Consider the following 19,083-nt stretch of genomic DNA (forward strand, 5'->3'; position numbering starts at 1 on the left):
CATTAAAAAAAAATTTGAATATAAAAAATGACCCCTCTCGTGTTATGAACTGGATCGCCATTGTCGAGTGGGATTTGCTTGCACGCCTCATTACATGTATAGTTTTCATTTCCTAGTTTCCCAGGAAAGAAACCAAACAAACTGTTGTTAAATTAAGTTCAGTCTTCCGGAGACGGGTGCTCCTACACAAGTAGCTGCCAATAAAGAACATGCAGTCACACCATTGCTGTATTTAGTGCCTTGGCAAATCTGTGCCCAGGCCGTACTGCGGCTTGTCAAACGTTAAAGCACGAGCGACAAGTCTTTGATGTTCAAGCATTCACTGACATTTCCCAGGACAGGTCAAGCTACCCTGAGCAATAACGAGGCTGCGTTCCCACGAGATGTAAGGTAAACTTTGGATCAGGCCTGCCAAGTCATGTGCCATGAGTACAAGGCTTTAGTAGTTAATGCCTTTTCAAAATATTCTCTGTGCACACTATTGAACCTCCTAATGTTAAATATTACGGCAATAAATATGTAAGTGCAGCATCCTGCCCACCCCCCCCCCCCCCTCCCCGGTTATATTGGATGACTAGTGCCCATAAAAAATATTTTATATATAGGATGATATATAAGATTAATCTTGCACATGACATTCATATTAACACTATTTCAGTTATTTCACTTTTATAAACATTTTAATCTCTCTCACTGGGCACAATTCTATTAGGCTCATCCAATTAATAACCAAAGATGATGAATGGCATACCCAATGTGCCCTTGGCCTAAAATGGAATCAGTGTTAAAGTATAGAACTTTAATATTACTTAACTAATATTTTGAAATGTTAATGCAACATTAATGCAGTATATTTTAAACATTTGTGCTACTTAAGTTGACCCTAACCTCTTAGTCAATTTTTTATGTATCGTTTGCTTTAATATACGTATGTGTTTTAAAAAGTCATAATATTTAATTTTGGAATAATAAAATTTATTTATTTACTATAGTTTTTATTTCTTTTAAATACGAAATTAAACTTTAAATTTATTTCTATAACAATTTATAAAAATCATAATTTGTTTTATTTTAATGTAACATTTTTAAAATATTTGTATAATGTGTGGTCCGTAGTGAAGCTTTATTCCGCTTTACTCATAACACATTTTGATTTAATGGTTCAATGATCAAACTATTTTTACCAGGATTGGTTTTTCACTTAGTCGAAGGTAAAACTACTTTTAACCTTATGACCGCCATCTTGTTCAGCCCAAAACATTGTGGAAATGGTGCATGATGGTGTCTGATAATGGTTATTAAGTATGAATTAAAATATCCGTAGTTAAAATCACTTTATTTTTAAATAAATTTGTTTAAAAAAGTTTCCACAATGCTAACACGACGCTTCAAGCATTGTTTTGGATGTCTAACTATTATGGTGCAACAATTAGCTAAAGAAACAAACACTTGCAATAATGCAGAATTGGCAGCCCCCATTTTTTTGTTTAGTTAGGTTTACATTAAAATATTGTTTTATTTGATTTTTGTGCGAGCTATATTACCCAAAAATATTTAACAACCAATTATCAACAACAATTTTATGGTAGTTTTAAAATAGGTGTTTTAAAAATTTTTCTTATTTAGAACACATAACATTTTCTGCTTGCATTGCTTATTGAAAATAAAATTAAAAACCTTATTTTTAATATTTTTAAGTTCATTCATTAGAGGTTTTCATAAAATTTCATATAAATTAAATTTATATATATTTTTATTTATTTAGGTGTAAACAGTAACTTATTTCATACATTTCTCACAAGGTAGCGCTAGTAAACTTAACCTAGACATTTTAAATTATAATATATATTCAGGTGAAATTAAATATTTTCTTTTTACACATTGAATGAATATTTATACTGTGCATTACCGATAATATAAAAAGTGTTTTAAGTTTTTTGTTAAAATCTTTTACATAACCTTTTTGTGTTTTCGAACGTAGTCTCGAAATTACGACTCTACGATTACGACATTTATTGCTCGATTGTTTCAGGTAAATTGCATGATGGAACTTCAAGCTTGGAGATAGCGCAAGGCATTTTGGGAGTTTAGAAGGGAACCATATTTATCCGACATCACATATGTTAATATATTGTGGAGGGAAATGTTGACGGATGATATGTAGTGTTTTAGTGTTTTTCTACGTTTATCGTGAAATATGGATTATTGATTTCGTTAAATAAGTGTTAGTTTGGTTGCAAAATTACGCGTGTGTTTCTACGATAGCAAGTACAAGATCAGTTGCGCAGGTGTGGGTTTCAGTGATTGCTGTGTTGATGACATTGATATCAAAACAACTTGGAGTTGCATGAAGAGGGCCCTGGAAGTTCGCACATCTGCTTTAGTGTGATGTCAAATTGGGGCCATATTAAGTCTGTGGTTTTGTTTAAATCATTCGCGACATGCAGGTGAGTAATATGAACGTGAATGTTTATGTTGTGGAGTGTTTAACCGATATTTTTCACCGAGTTGAAATTTAACGTAGCATTGGCTACTTCGATTTAACACTTTGACATTTTAAATGATACATTTACTCCGTTTTGCGGAAAATACGTTTTAAGGATACCGTACATATGGATAGGTTGAATTTTTTTTTCGTTTAGATAATTGTGTTATAGTGTTTTAAAATTGATGTTTAGACACACTTAGTAAAATATGCCTCTAGAAGGTACTATGAAAGTGCACAGATGTTATATGAAATATATATTATTTTAACTTCGTATTTGTTACATGAATTTTAGTATTTTTTTGTGAAATAGTAACGTTCAATTTTTCGGGTATTTTTGTGCGACGTATATAGATGTATTACCCTTATACTTAGGTACTAAGTGAGAATATTTTTTAATCGGTACTTTCTGTACGAATTAATCACGGTTTTACTTGTTTTAGAGATTTAATTGGACATTTTGCTTTTGATATTAAGTACAGATTCTGGGAAATTATAATATCTTATCTTATGAAATTGATTTTTAAAACTTTTAAATGCATATTTTAAAAATTGTATTACTATGTTCACACACATTAAGCTATTAGACTTACGGCTTAACTATAATTGCAATAACCCATACAAATGCAATGCTAGACAACATTTTGTACACAGATATTTTATGCATTGTACTTAACCTTTCTAATGTTTTTTTTTCAATCTTAAAGAAATAATTGTTACTTAGTTGGTAACACTTTTTGTTTACATTTAACATAATTTTAAGCCAGGGGGGAAATATAATTTTTTACGCACTTTTAATTAGTTTATTTAATAACACTGAAAGCAGAATGCATCAGTAAGCAAGGTAACATTTTCATTTTGACTAATTCAAGATAGACCATGCTGTTAAAAGTGCTTGTTGCTATAAATGGTTATATTTTGGAGTCACCCTTGACAGTTCTGTTTATCAGCATTACAGTATTTCAAGTAATTTTGTGGTAGTTTACAATTTTAAAGTTAGGTTAGGTTAGCATAATTGAAAATTTAAATAGTGTGTGTGGTTGGCTAGGTTAGCTATATTTAAAATACTATAAAATAAATTGAAGGTTTGGTTATGTTAGGAACATTAAAAGTAGGTACTAAATACGGTTTTGTGGGGAAATTATGAAACATTAGATCAAAATCACTATTTGGGAAATTTGATTACCAGAAAAAAATTTTGCATGCAAAAGAGAGCTGTTATAAAATCTTGTGATTGGCTTAAAGCTTTGTGAATATTGTAAACTCTGCTTTTAAAAGCTCTGAAAAATTAAATTTTTGAGCTAGTGAATCCCCCATTTTATATTGCAAAAATAAATATTTTCATAGGGACAATATAAAATAATCTAAAACATGTACATATGCCACTTTTAGACTTATTTTGCGACAAAATAGGACTTCTTACTTGCAAGCCAGTTAAACTATTAGTTGTCTTGACATTACTGATGATTATTTGATACAAATAAATATTACTTCTTTATTGGTCTTTTTTTTTCTTCTTAATCTCTCCTATGTTCTTGTGCTTACACACAACATATGGTTGTAATAAACTAAAATAAAGTATATATCAACCACTGTTTTTATTTGTAAAATACTAACAATTTTTGTAGAACTTAGGAATTAAGAAAACTCAAATATTACCCAGTTTACTTGTGGTGAAGTTGAATGTAGTTTTTCAAAATATCTTTAAATCTAACTTGGGCCTTAAGTATCAAATGAACTGATTAGTTAATTTTTGTTGTTCCATATCACCTATCCAATTTTAGCTGTTTATCCTGATGGCATGATCTTTTATATATATTGATCCTGTGTTAAATTATGCTTGCTGTTTTAATTTAGTACATAGAAAGATTCTGGCTAAACAGAAACTCGTGAATCGCATTAGATTAAAATTGTCAGGGCTTGTGTTTTTTTACTTGCATTTAATTTATGATCATAATTCATTCTTATGAATCAAGTGCAGGTTCCGTCAATGATCAAATAAAAACAGAGGTATTATGTACTTACTAAACGATTAATCTGTGCAGGATCATTCCATCACAATCAAAGGATAAATATGAATACAAGATAAACTTTTACAAATGTTTGATAACCTATTTTATTTCCAAACCTAAAAGCCCTTAGTGATATATTTTCATAACATATTATGATGCAGTAAGCCTTTCATCCATTAAGTAACAAACTAGCACTAGGATTGTAAAATTTAGCTATGTAGGAATGATTGAAATGCTCCAAAAACCAAAACAATAACTTATATGTTAAAAATTTAATGAGCATAGGAAGGCCCTACTTACCTTACTTAAGGTAATAAAATGGGTAATATTTTAGCACTTAAATCCCTTTTCAAAATTTTCAGTTATAAAAAAATTGTTTTTATTAAAACTATTTGAATTGCTTGGTGTGAAATAAACTACATTTTTTTCTTAATATGTAAATGCAAGAAATGTTTTAAAAATCGATTACACAATTCCTGTTACAGCTGTATTGTTTGTAAGTATATAACCAAAATGATTAATATTCCAGATTGTAATTTTGATGACACAAGGAAGAACCATAGAGGAGTGGCAGTGGTGTGATGTTTCTTTTCTTTTCTTTTCTTCCAGACGCTGCCCGGAATCGTAGCCAGTGTCTATTGTGTTGCACCAGTGATGGTGCGGCTGGCCGTCGCAGCGCGATCCTCGGACCATGGCCGGCAAGCCTGAGCCGCACCAGCACCACGTACAGCATCAGCCCGGCGTGCAGAACGTGGTGGTGTACCTGTCCAACGAGAACCTCGCGTACGCCGTCAACCAGCAGAATGTGGACGCCGCCTACCACCACCACCACCAGCAGAACGGGGGCGGGGGCGGCGCCGGCCCGGCGCCCGCGGCGAAGGCCGCCAAGCCCCCCGGCAACGGGTACGTCGGCAGGCCGGGGGGCGTAGCCCTCCAGCACCAGGCCGGGTTCTACGCGACGGGCGCCGAGATCCCGCAGGCCAACGGCTTCCACGGCTGCGCCGGCCCGAACATGTTCGGGAACATCGTGTACAGCGCCGGCGGGGACGCGCAGGCGGGGGCGCTGTTCGACCAGGGGTTCGGGACGCCCCTGAAGACGCTGGGCGACCCGGGGCAGAGCGCCGGCGGGGAGCTCTGCAACGGCTACTCCGCCCAGGCCCCGGGGCAGCCGCGCATCGCCGCGTCGTGCCCGGAGCACAAGCCGGAGGCGGGGGAGGGGGCGGAGGGGAGCGGTGCGGGGGGGCTGCCTCGGTGCGACTCGGTGCGCTCGGAGACGGCGGAGTCGAGCTGCAGCAGCCTGAGCTCGGTGGACAGCCAGCCGGAGCTGGTGTCGGGCGTGGTGATGGTGGGGGCGGCCGGCGGGGCTCTGCCCCAGCCACTGGGCAACATCGTGCTGGCCATGGCCTTGCCCCAGGCGGAGGCCCCTCAGCAGCAGCTGGTGTCTGTGCCGCCGGGCTGGAAGAGGATTGTTTCCAACGGATCAGTTGTGTACATTAGGTCAGTCCACATCCTCTTGCATGCTGCATGCCGAGCATGGAGTGTGTTGTGCTTGTAGTTTTTAGGCTGTGGTATAGTTTTATGCTTCTGAATAAGCCAAAAGGAGATAACCTTCCCACATAACATACGAAGAATTAACAAATTATTTGTTGTTTTATTTTAAAATGTAATGTCACTGTGTAGTCTAGTAAAGAAAGTGAAAGTAAATTGGGTACTTACGTGAAAAGATTGCATCAGAAGAGTAAAAAAAATTTAATGCCGGCTTGTGTTTATATTACCCCTTGAATTTCCTGCCCAATTAAAGGATCGACACAAGAGTGCCTGTGATGCTTACTGTTAAAAACATAGCTCTGAAGTACCAATGATGGTGATAAATCACACAATCACACATTAAAACAGCTAAAAAAAAAAAAATTCAAATCTTTATATAGTTATTTTTAGTGCTAATTTTTAGTTTATATTTGAAGCAGGACAGTATCAATTTTTTTGTATGCTTTCCATGGTACTGTCAATTGTAGCGACTTCAGATAAATCCAGCCCACAAATTTAAATGTGCCAAAGATTTTTTCGACACTGGTGCAGCAATTTAAAAATGTATGAACTTGGGTTCACACGAGTAAAGTTGGTGTAGTCACTACTCTCATTCTGTGATGGTGCAACATTTAGATGATTCAACCTTAGATCAGTGGATTGTGGATTGATGAGCACAATGGTGCAATTGGCCATTAGTGGTAGGCAAATAATCTGAGTATTCTAACCATAGCGTCCAAGCAGTTACTGCCGATGAATTTAATTCATTAAACCTTAAAAGATTTCATACCTATCTTTGGGACTTGGTTATTTAAAGACCAGGCATATTCTCGCACATCTTTTTAAATTGAAATTGTGTGATGTGGGTTTAGGATAAGTTATTATATTTATTAATGATAGAAAATAATTATTAAATATGTAATGTGTTGGAGTTATATTCACATTTGTCAATTTTAAAACTAAATTAACACTATTAGTATTGTAAATATTATGGAATTATAAGGAGCACGAATCAGTTCAAATGGTGGAAAATTTTTTTGTAAAGAGTTATTTTGTGCCTCCCCTAACATCCTTGTCGTATAGAACATATGGCATTCTTTAACTAAATGGTGTTTTTCGTTTAGAATGCAGTGTGTTGAGTGACAGCAGCTCCATTTGATTTCTATTTTTTGATGGATAAAGTAACAATCTACAGTTAGAAAAGTATTATGCTAATGAAGTAGATGCCTTAGAAAACTTAAATTTAGAATATATTTCTTGCAACAGTTAGTTATCATTGAAAAATAACTGCAAAGATTTGAATAACCTGAAGAGATTTTAATCTGTCATTTTTCGTTTAGGCCCTTTTAAAAAATTTTTTTTTTTTTTTTTTTTTTTTTTTTTAATAGGGCCTTCAAACAGAAGTGCTCACAATTCAACGTACTTACATCAAAAGCATGACTACCTAATACTTCCACAATGACCCAGGTGATCATCTGGCTTTAATGATTGTCCATACCTATCAATATCATGGTAAATTCCATTTGTTTGCGAATAGGAGACAGCAACAAAATTCCTAGAAAGGGAAAGATGAATGAGGTCAGCTGTTGTTGAAGGTGCCTTCGTTTATTTGATATCTCAGCCTATGGTAATTGAGAAAGTCTAAATTGCAGTAGATTTTAATTTTAAAAAGTAGCTTACTATTAAATAACCACAATTATTGATTCTGATGTTAACTCATGAGTTTGTTTACATAACGAACTATACATTCAATAAATAAAACTGATATTTATAAGGAATAATTTGTTTGGCAGTAAAAGAGATTTGCCATGTTACAACAAATCCTGGATGTCTCTTCGTATCAAATTTTGCATGAAAAATGTATAGGCTATTTGTAACTTTGTATGATGTTGCTTAGGATTTTTTTGCTAAATTATATGCTTTAAAGGTAGCAGATTCTAAAAATGACTTTCATAACAACTCATCAGGTATGTATAGGTATTTTTCCAAAATAAAATAAATTTTTGATAAAAAATACATTTATTACAATGAACTAAACAACTAATCTTACAACTAATCAAAAATTTTGTTTCAGATAGGTATTTATTTATATACAATTTTAGGTATACTAATTTTTTCTTGTGAAACTTTTTCTTCTCTTTGATGCTTCTCCAAACTCGTTTCAAATTTCCTTATCTGATTTCTTGATTCAGCATCCAACAGTTGTCGGCTAACATATTGGCATTCCTTCTTCCTTGGTAACGTCTCTCGATATCATGGACATCCTGGTGAAACCATGTACCCTGTACTTCACTGTAGGCTCCCGAGTTTTCAGGAAGATAGTCGATATGGAGCATAATAATTGAACTAAAGCTCATCTTGCATCCTTGAGCTTCTCACGCAACCAGTGTGTGTTGTACAATGGTTGTGTAGTCAGGGTCCTTAGTATTCCCCAAAAACCTAGTGCAATATAGTCTTGAAAGAGTCCCATGCTTCTTTTTTCCTTTTCTCCCGTTGTTTCCAAAAAAAAGGGGATCAGATGTCGGTCCCAGTGAACACTCCCTCTTTTAACTTTGCTTCAGACAGTTTCGGGAACTTGAAACACAGATCTGAAACAATCCCCATCTGTTGGCAGTGATTTGTCAAACTGCTTTATAAGCCCAAATTAAATATAATTTTATATTTCGCGCGGGTTAAACTCTCTCGTGGTGGCCAGTCAGGTTGTGGCCAGTGCAGCTGTCTGGCTCTGCTATCGCATAAACAAAAAATTCAAGGATATTTTGTGTAACCTCCCTGCTGACTGAACAACATGGATGGTATTTTTAAATCTCCACAAACCATCCATAAACCTGATTTCTTTCTTGGATAAAAACAGAGTAAATTCTTTCTCTTTATGCCTGTACAACATAAATGAGGTCCCAGATGATAGCATGTTTTATGTTTTTTAGCCTTAAACCTAGCAATTCAGCTGCATCTTTCTAAGTCTCTTACTTAATCGTTGAGCTCACTCTGAGAAAAAAGTTGAGGTCCCTCGTCAACAGGAAAATTTTAGCTAGATTTGTTCTGGGAAGCTGATGTGTCTGATTCCTCTGACTCACTCAGGATGTCATCTAAATAGAGGGTTTTTCAGAGCTATTGGACACTGGATGAATAACTGAGTTAAGGTTAGGGTAAGATATATTCTTTTAATTTTTTGTATTAAATAATTTCATATCTAATGAACAGAAGTAGCAGTCAGTTGTGTGATTTTTTTATTCATGCCATATCATAGAATGCCAAAATGAAATTAGTTATTCTTACCCTTAAACCATCAACGAAGATCATCCTCGTATCTTCTGGACACTTTATGTGGTGGAGCTCTCCAAGTTTATATTTGGAATATGCAAAATAAGCTTTCTTCACAACCTCACGTATGTTTCTTTTTTGACTTTTCACTGTGTATTCACCACAAATATAACAGGAGCTGTCGGGAGAAATTACACAACCTCTGTGAGTGATATTCCAGAAATAAAAACACAAGTACAGAAGCATTTTTAATGCTGGATACAAAATGAGTGTGGCATTAAGGCCAGTGAGACACAGAACTTATTTAGCTTTTTGAAACCTGATCTAATCTAAGGTCAGATTGTTTATATTTATTCCTTGTACCCCAGCTAACATGTCAATTCAAAACATGCTCAATCTCACCAGTAATATTACTCACTATAAACTAATTTAACCTGAAGTTGAAATGTTGTCTAAAGTGGTAGATATGCGTATTAAGCACACTGTTATGTACAAATTTTTGTTTATGGTTTACTGGCTGTACAACATGGCAGTTTTGTGTTGCAGGGATCTCTGTATAGCTTAGACAATTTGGTTTTCATCATATAACTCCAACTTCGTGATGTCAGCCAAATTAAGATTAAAACTGCCAAATGAAATTATTGTTAAATACAAGCCTGTGTAACCCTGTAACTGATATGTTGATTTATATAAAAGATCATTCTTAGAGGTTAAGTATCCCTATATAGGGTACAAAATTGTGTGTTAATTTTCTAGTTCCTCTAACTTGGATGATATCAGTTGATTCTGAATAATTGTGCCAGTTTAGTGTATAAATCATAATATAAAGTTAGAGTTTGTAAGGTTATAAACATTTCCATATGATACAGATATCTATATGTTGTATCTCAAGCTTATAATGAACACAGGCCTGTGTAACCCTTGAGCTAATATGCTGATTAGTGCATAAATCTGCATAATTAAAGATTATGTACCCATAATGGGGTATAAAGTTCTGTTGAATTTTTAAAGCCCATTAAACTTGGTAATATCAGCATTATTATGAGAAAGTTAAAAAGTTTATATCTGAGTACATCTTATACACTTTTCCATGTGATACAGATTTCTATTCGTTGAATCTATAGTTTAATATTTAATATGGCATCATAAGTATTTTATGCTGTTTTTGCATTATGCCCTTGTTCAGTCTTACCTGAGTTTTGTCGCACAGTACTATAACGGTACGTGTTATGATTCAAAGCTAACTTCACCTCAATACTTTGTGAGCTTATGTTAGTCAAAAGGAAAAATAGCCTCTTACCTAACAGGCAATCTGTCAATGAACAGTTTACAATTCCTCAAGTGTGTAGCATGGTCTATGGTCTAGAAATGGTATGGCCTGTAATGCTATGATAGGATCTTCAAGATTTAGAGGTTGATAGTGTAGTGGTTTAACTGACTGACAAAGCATATTTGGCATATTTGTGAAAGAGCTTTCAACAAAAAAAATAATGCATACTGTTTAAATTTTGTTGTACCTAGCCAGAGGAAAACTTTGAAATAACATTAGTGGGATGCTATTCCTTTCAAGCAAAGTTGTTGAGATGAAGGTACTTAAGTAAATGTGGGCACTCCATGCAGACTGATTTAAATTGTCTATAGGAATATTAAGGGGCTGAGTCTAACTCTTCTGTGTTGTTTTGAATAGATATTGGACTTAATACTTATCTGAGCAGTTATTTTGTACTATTTGGAATGTTGCAAGATTTAGTCTGGCTGACTATTAGGGACAGTTTTCCACATTTGGTGTTGCATCTCTTCTCCAAACAAATATACCAGTGAATTCCCCAGATGTACAGAGTCCCAATCCCTCCCGTTCATTGTAAGTACTGGCATTTTGTTGGGTGAAACAATTGACTAATCCGGTGTAGGTGTGGTACATATCCAGAAATGTCAAAAAATAAGTTGCTTCTGGTTCCTGAAGTCAAATTCTGCAATTTGTTGAAATTTGGGCAGACAGGACATTAGCAAAACGGTTGTTTCTGCAGGGCTGACCACAGAATTATCAAAAAAACAATAGGTCCCAAGTGTATTTTTCACACAGGCCTCGAATTTCTGCTTTTTAAGGGTTTCAAATGATTAAAATGTGCTATACAACCATTAAAATACTTAAATGTTACATAGAGTTTATTTTGTGTACATATTTTTAAAACATCATGGTTACATTAACAAAAATTAAAGTTTTTTTTTGTATTGTTTCCATGCCAAAATCTCTCTACCATCGTTTCTTTCAGGCCTTTTTTTTTTCTTGCAGGCCTTTTTTTTTCTTGCAGAAAGACCTTGATGTTCGTAATAAAAGAGAAGCTTGTTGGCTTTCAAGGTCTATTAAATTAGAATGTACTGGTTACGTAACTCGGCCTTGCAGGCGGCAGTGAAAAGTTTTATTACGTAAAGCAGCAGTGTTTGTCTAGAAAAAAAAATTGTTTCTTTCAAGTGTCTGGAACTTTTATTGTTTGTAGAACGAATTTCAAATCCCTTTGTAGGCTGTTGAAGCATAAAAACATGTATACTTTTAAGTTTTTAACTAAATTAGTAGTTTAATTTTTCGCTGATGTAAATTTTAATCACCTGCGTTTCCTCCGAATTACGTTTGCATTCAGAGTACTGTACTGGTTGCTGAATTTTTTAAGCAACTTTCTCGTTATTTACATTTCGAAATTCAGTTTGTAACTGTCTTCGTGGTTAGTATGTTTGTTAACTTTACATGCCATGTAGATATGCCCAGGACAATGCAAGAGATTTTGGCGGGAGCCCATGCAGAATTTCATTTGGAGGATGGGCTATAGAACCACTGCCCGCTGTTTGCTTTCAAATTCATTTTTTTTGTCGTATATTTTTTTTTTGGGCAGATACGTGAATTTACTTCGGAAGGGAGTTTGAATGAAAAGAGAACTTTGTATTAAAAAAAAAAGTTACATGAACAAGGTTAGGACAGTTCTAGATATCATTCTCAACTCACTGCCTGTGTGGTTTGTGATCACAAATGTTGCAACAGCTCACCTTGGACCACCCAGATAACATTTACCGTGGTCTCAACTTTTTAAAACTTCATGTGTTTGGTGAAAAGGGGGGGGGGGGGGGGATCCCAGGGGGCCAAGGCACCAAGGTTGTTTTTTGGGAATTTATTTTCTGCATGATTTTACACTGAGAGTAGGTAGGTCGAAATTGCAAGTCCGTTGTTAATAGAATTCATTTCAAGGCTTACAAGTTAGCAAAACACACAGGCCCATTTACAGTTTTGGTCACTTACGTGTCTAGTCTTTGATTTTTCAAGTTATACCTCTTTTAGGCGCGTTACGGAAAACTGATGAGAGTACATTTTCACTATGCGCGGCGCGTACCATGCAACGCAATTTTCACGGGATAAAAAAAAAAGATACAGTTAAAATTTATAATTATTGATTGATATTGATTGATATTGAATATTATTAAATATATATTTATTGTAAATATTAGTGATATAAATTGTATTTATAAACTTTTTTAAGTGTATTTATATAAGTGAGATTATTTTTTTCCGTACGTTACATTACATTGTGTTTAATAAATAATTGATATTCTTAAATTAGAATAAACATGTAGCAATTTTAAATATTCGTTGTTAATAATTCATCGCGATTATTTTACTGAACCAAACAATTTTGTATTCATGTTTATCATTAATATTGAAAACAGAGTATGTATTTATTTAAAAAAAAAATTAATCCGATTGAATTGATGCTTTACCAACTGTAATTATAACATCTCACCAGTCCTTTATTATTATTTAATTTGTTATTAATTAAATTGCGTGCAAATTTATAGTTTTTTTTTATTATTTTGCCCCCAAGCAAGCATAACTTCTAACATGCACCCAGTGGAGTAGCTAAGGTGACTGGCGCCCCCTGGCCAGACTTGAAAAATGGCGCCCCCTCTTGGATTAAAACAGAAGGGGGGGGGGGGGGAAGCGTTCAGTAACAGCGAAACAGTCGCGGCAGCGCGCACCCCCCCCCCCCCTTGACGGTCACCGGCTCCCCTGGTGGGGCCCATCCCTGCCGCCCGCCTGCTACGCCACTGCATGCAGCCATTATTATAACGTTATTTTGTAAAAGGTGTCGTTCAGAAGAGCCGCACGTCAGGTGGTGTGGGGGGCGGGAGGTCTGGTCACGGGGTCCCGGGCTACCAGCGGACTATTAATAGTGTCCGGCGAGATCCCCCCGAGCTGACCTCTGTGCCGTCACTGTGCCTCGCTCGCATCAGCCGTCTGGGGGGGGGGGGGGTGGATTTTGACAAGAGCGGGTGTCCGTGATATCTTTGATTATATATACCGTATAGAAGTCGCCAGCCCAGGTTAAAATTTCTAATACGGTTTTGAGGTATTTGGTTAATTCACCGCCGCAATCGCCACCATCTCTAGGGCATCGACTTGTGGTGGTCCCTAGCGGACAAGTGTCGAACTCTTCAAACACCCCTTCCCCCTCCTGCGGAACGACGTTGAGCTGCAGTGAATGATGGATGAGGGGTGCGGGGAATGACAGCGGGCGACAGTGCTGCGCTCTAACGTGTAAATAACAACTAAGACGATACAGGGCGTTACGGCAGCGCACTGCAGCGGTGAAGTTCCCAAGCTGCTCATCATACGCTTCTGAAAGACGTAGAGTAAATCCTATCCACTCGCGACTTCTATACAGTATATATATTCAAAGGTGATATTGAGGAGGTTGCTGCGACAAGGGTCCACGCTGGGTCGTTACCACAGCGCCGAACGTACAATAACGCCGAATACCATAACGCCGAATGCCAAATTGACCGCAACGCCAACAGCTAGAAAACTGTTTTTTTTTACCACAACGCGGAAATACAGTAACGCCGAAAAATGTTGCTGCGGGGAGGGCGGGGGCCACAGGAGCAAAATGAAAAACAACTGAATGAATTTGTGTGTGTTTCTTAAATGTATCTTAGCGCCGAAATACATACTTTAAACTTATTTTAAATGCAACTACTAATACACAAAACTCACAAAAAAAAAAAAAAAGCAGGTAATCTGTTCATCTGAAAACTTTTCAACAGTTAAATTGGTTGTTCTTCAAAAAAGGTCTCGTAACATCACCGCACAAAACTTTTCAAAACAACACGACAAATTAATATAATATCAAACAGGTTAAGGCGGGTTTTCTCGCGCGGTGGTTGGCCGGTTCTCGCACGCTAGGCTCAAGCGGGACGTGACAATTTTTTGTGCGTGCAGCCGGCGTAAATCGATTTATAGGATTTTATCACGTCAAAAAAATACCATCGCATCATGTCTACATAACAGTCGTAAGTTACACTGCCTTTAACTACGAACATAATAAATTAATGTTTCGGAATAGTGCTGAATAAGATAGTGTTAGCAACGCAATAGCGTTCGTCCATTTCGTTCACTGCGTTGAATGTGTTGTTGTCGAGGCGGAAAAGTATTGGGTGAAGTTATTCGGTGTTAAATTCACTGTTTGCGGGTAAATGTACAGCTGCCCGTTGGGATAGGCAAGACGAGGAAAGGAAACCCATTACTTAACTGCACACGCACGGAAAGCCGTTAACGAGAGTTGGCTCAAAACTACAGGAGTGCCTCGAACCACAGTAGCTAGTACTAGCAACAACACAAAAAATTGGTTGTCTGTAAAGTCGGTTTACGAACGATAGTTTAACGTTACAACGTCATAACAAAACATTGATGAAATGATTGCATACTTTTATGAATAAAATTGAATCATTTTTATTAAATTATCACAATTTTGTATGGATACAAAGAAGGAGTGAAATTAAATCTACAATTTAATTGATAAATTTACTTTTATTTGCACTCATTAATTCAAATATGTTTATTACTTTAACGAAGAGATTATTTTAAATATAACTTTAATACATGTTTGCTATTTAACTTCTTCCTATCTGTGTTATTCTGTTAAGGATAGGACGATGATAGGAAAAGTAGGAAACGAATGGGAGTGTTTCAAGTTTAATGTGCCTTGAAAAAGTCAAATCGATGGTTGTTCCAATCGAGTGGAAGAGAAATAGATGCGGCGCAAGCGATCAATGAGCGTAACGGGACAATGTGCGTAACGGGACTCTTTTTCGTGCGTGCAGCCGGCGTTCATCGTTTTGTTAGACGTTGTCACGTCAAAAAGCAGTTTGGTCTGTGATCCGTGAACCGGTGAGCCGACTATCCAAGGAGGCTGCCGCGGGGAGATGGTAAAAGCACTAGAACAGATCGCACATCCTCCATGTGCTGTTCCCGTGCTCCCGCGCGACGTGTCTGTTCTGAAACAAGCTCTGCACGTGCGGGTCGGTAAGGGCGAGCAGGTGTTCGCGTCACGCACGAATGTCGACCTTTGGCAACCCGAGCAGTTCCCGACCGCGCGGAAGATAATTAACCCCGACCGAGACGGCCACCGCGTATTTGCGCGCCTTTGGGAGAGGGGGAGGAGGAGAGAAGGCGGTGCTTTTACGTTCGCAAGTTAAAACTGCGGCTCGGGAGAGAATTTAGTGTTCCGTGTTGTCGGGTGATAAATAACCTCCTCTCCCCCCCCCATCTCCCCCCTGCCAACGCTTCGCGGAAACGAGGAGAGAACGCTTGCTTTGCCCCCGGCTTAGCCCCGGCCGGGTGGATCTTCTGGAGGTTTTCCTGTTCCGTCCTTTATCGCGCCGCCCTTATTGGCTGAGAAGGAAGATGCCCTTAGTTGGTGGTTCGTGACGCTGCACTCATTACAGAGGCTCCAGCAACCTTCCAGCCTCGCTGTCACTGCAGGGTGTCCACAGTTAGTACTTTTAGTGGTCTAGCACATTTACGCTCAGGTATAGATCTTTTTTTCTTTAATATAATAACATTACAGTAACTCCAATATGTTTTATTATTAAGCGTAATTATTTTTAAAAACTAAGGAATGTATGTGTGTGTGGGGTGTGATATTTAAGTTCGAGCATTGCAATGTCATAATAACTTCCAAAATTGTTAAAACCATAACAAATTATTATTTAGTACTTTTTTTTTAAATCTAGTACTTTTTTCTCGCCTAAGTTGGTACGAAGTATTTTTTCCTTGTGGACGGCCTGTATCACTGTTCTCCACCGAGACGACCGCACTCGGAACTGGGACAGAGTATCGAATACTAAGTATCGATACTTTGCTCATGAGTAGTATCGGAAGAAAAGTATCGTACTCGTGAAAGTATCGATACCTCAAAACATCAATTCTTTTTTCGATAGCATTTTAAATTTTTTTTTATTAAAACAAGCATCAAATTAATCAAAATCAATGTTTTTATTTCGATTTTCTACGAAATTGTAAAACAGATTTGTGTGGACACCCTGGTAAATTATTTGTTGTTGAATTCAGGTTTATATGATGAGGTACTTGAGAAGTGAGAGTACAGAAGCAGTTTTGTATGTGTGAAAAGTCAGAAAATGTAATTCTAGTGGGGGAAGAAGTCGCTATCAGATGGGCAAAAAAAATTAATATTTTGTCTGCCTTGTTACACGTGGCAATTTTATAGTTTCAACATTTTCCACTAAGCTCAAAGTGCAATGGTTATGTGGTGGAGCATCCGCAGAAATGGTGCTCGATGACGTAAAATGACGTGATAGCGCAGTCACGCAACTGGGTGTTCGAACGAGACACCACACAAACTAGATTTAGCGATTGTGTTTGCGGATTACGGCGTCTTTTTCGTCAGGGGTGTATGTGTGTCATGAGGCGGGATAATAAGCGCGACGCTCGCTGGTGCTTCTAGCGCGGTGTCGCCTCTGGACTGGCGCGCAGTCTTCTCGTCGTCACAGGACAACTGTGAAATCTGAGCGGTGACCGTAACATTACATGGCCGAGAAATGAAGGTAAAGGTGTAGTGCAAGTCCCTTAAGTGCTTTCAAGAATCTGTACCGGTTGTTTTACTCCTAAAAATTATTCTGCAAACATGCGTTTTAGCCATTTTAACTCTTCTGAAAATACAGTTTAAAAAACTTAATCCGAAATTAAAAGTACTTTTCGGCCCTCAGCGAACTCTTAAATGCTCTTCGTAAGCAGACCCCACTCGGATGTGTTGAGTAGTTTTGAAATCGCGTTGTTTTTCCTGAAGCTCTGCGCACCGTGTGTGTGCCCGGGTAGGCGGGGGCTCTTAAAGTCTTGGAGATGTTTTTCTTTTCCTCATATTTTTGACCGGAATGAAGTCTTCCCGAAAGATACTAGGACGCAGGGAGAAGACGTCTCGCCCATAGCTGCGTGGCCCGAGCTTTGTTTTTTGAGGGGGGGGGGGGGGGCGTCGGAGCGTCCCGTAACGGATCGGCCCCGAACAAAGCGAATCCAGCAACGGTTCACCTTCACGGCCGAGAGAAAGAGAGAGACAGAGACAGAATGTTCACTCGCTTCAGCTGCAAGACGACACAGACCAAAAATATAAACGCGACAAAATAAGTTGGTATCGAGTGCTTCCCAAAGGTGGTATGCGCAATTTGAATTTGGATCGGAGCAAAAAAAAAAATTTATTGTAAATAATAAAATATAGGAGATGTCACACTGAGCGCATGAATTATGTTCAACTGAACTGAGTTCTACAACCCCTGGAATTTTGTCGCTGCAGCAAAAGTTATTTCATTGAAATAATTGAGGCTAAATATCTTTATTTTTAACTTTTTTTTTTGTGTGTGGCGTGTTACTACCCCGAATTATTTCAAGAAGATAATTTTGCCACAGCGACCAAATTCGCTGTGGTTCCAGAACTTCATTCAATTAAACATTGTTTAGACGCTCAGTGTTCTATCTTACTTTCTCTGTTAATCACATTAAAACAAATTTGTTCAGCCCCAACTTCAAATAAGTATTCCAATCAGTTTTTGGGAATTGAATTAACACAAAAAATAAGACATAATGCGATAGTCCGTAATGTAAATATAGCAACAGGTGCATGCTTTACTTAATTTAGAGTAATATGTCAATGAGTTGTTGACCCCATTTTGTTATGATTATAACTCTTCATTTTGAATATTTAGGTAGCGCTTAAGTTTTGTTTTCTAGCATGTTACCTATATTATCGTAAACGCTTATCATTAAGGGGCCCGCCCAGTCAGGGGTGTATCTTGTGTCGGTGAGGCGGGACGATAAGCGTGACGCTCGCTGGTGCTTCTAGCGCGGTATCGCCTCTAAGCGCAAGGCTATGGACTGCACTGGCGCGCAGTATTCTCGTCGTCATAGGACAACCATGAAATTTGAGCGGTGACCATAACATATGTCGGAAAAATGGAGATAAAGAGGTGTAATTTAAGGCCCTTAAGTGCCGGTTGTTTTATGCCTTAAAAAAATACTCTGAAAACCTGCTTTTTTTAAAGCCATTTTAACGCTTCTTAAAATATAGTTTGAAATCCAAACTACCTATCGGCCCTCGGCGAACGCTTGAATTATTTTTCCAAATGGACTCTACTCGGATATCTTGGTTAATTTTCAGACCGTGTTTTTACGTGACAACGTCTAATAAATCGATGAACGCCGGCTGCACGCACGAAAAAGTGTCTCGTTACGCGCATTGTCCCGTTACGACTGTGTCCCGTTACACGCATGGTCCCGTTACGCTCATCGTACGCTTGCGCCGCATCTATCTCTCTTCCACTCGATTGGAACCACTATCGATTTGACTTTTTCGAGGCACATTAAACTTGAAACACACCCATTCGTTTCCTACTTTTCCTATCATCGTCCTATCCTTAACAGAATAACACAGAATGGAAGAAGTTAAATAGCAAACATGTATA

At 37.5% G+C, this 19,083-nt stretch overlaps 1 protein-coding gene across 2 annotated transcripts in view; it reads left to right on the forward strand.

Moving 5' to 3' along the window:
• Positions 1–2,017: 2,017 nt before the first annotated feature.
• LOC134535227 (uncharacterized) overlaps positions 2,018–19,083 on the forward strand; it is a 189,428-nt gene continuing 172,362 nt past the window's right edge. For both annotated transcript variants that reach the window (XM_063374288.1, XM_063374289.1), the window contains exons 1-2: positions 2,018–2,447; positions 5,107–5,994. In XM_063374288.1, coding sequence (XP_063230358.1) covers positions 5,189–5,994 — 806 coding nt within the window. In that variant the 5' untranslated portion in view covers positions 2,018–2,447; positions 5,107–5,188. The remainder of the gene's footprint in view (positions 2,448–5,106; positions 5,995–19,083) is intronic.

This window comes from Bacillus rossius, chromosome 8 (genome assembly GCF_032445375.1).
Source record: "Bacillus rossius redtenbacheri isolate Brsri chromosome 8, Brsri_v3, whole genome shotgun sequence".
In the NCBI taxonomy this organism is placed as follows: Eukaryota; Metazoa; Arthropoda; class Insecta; order Phasmatodea; family Bacillidae; genus Bacillus; species Bacillus rossius.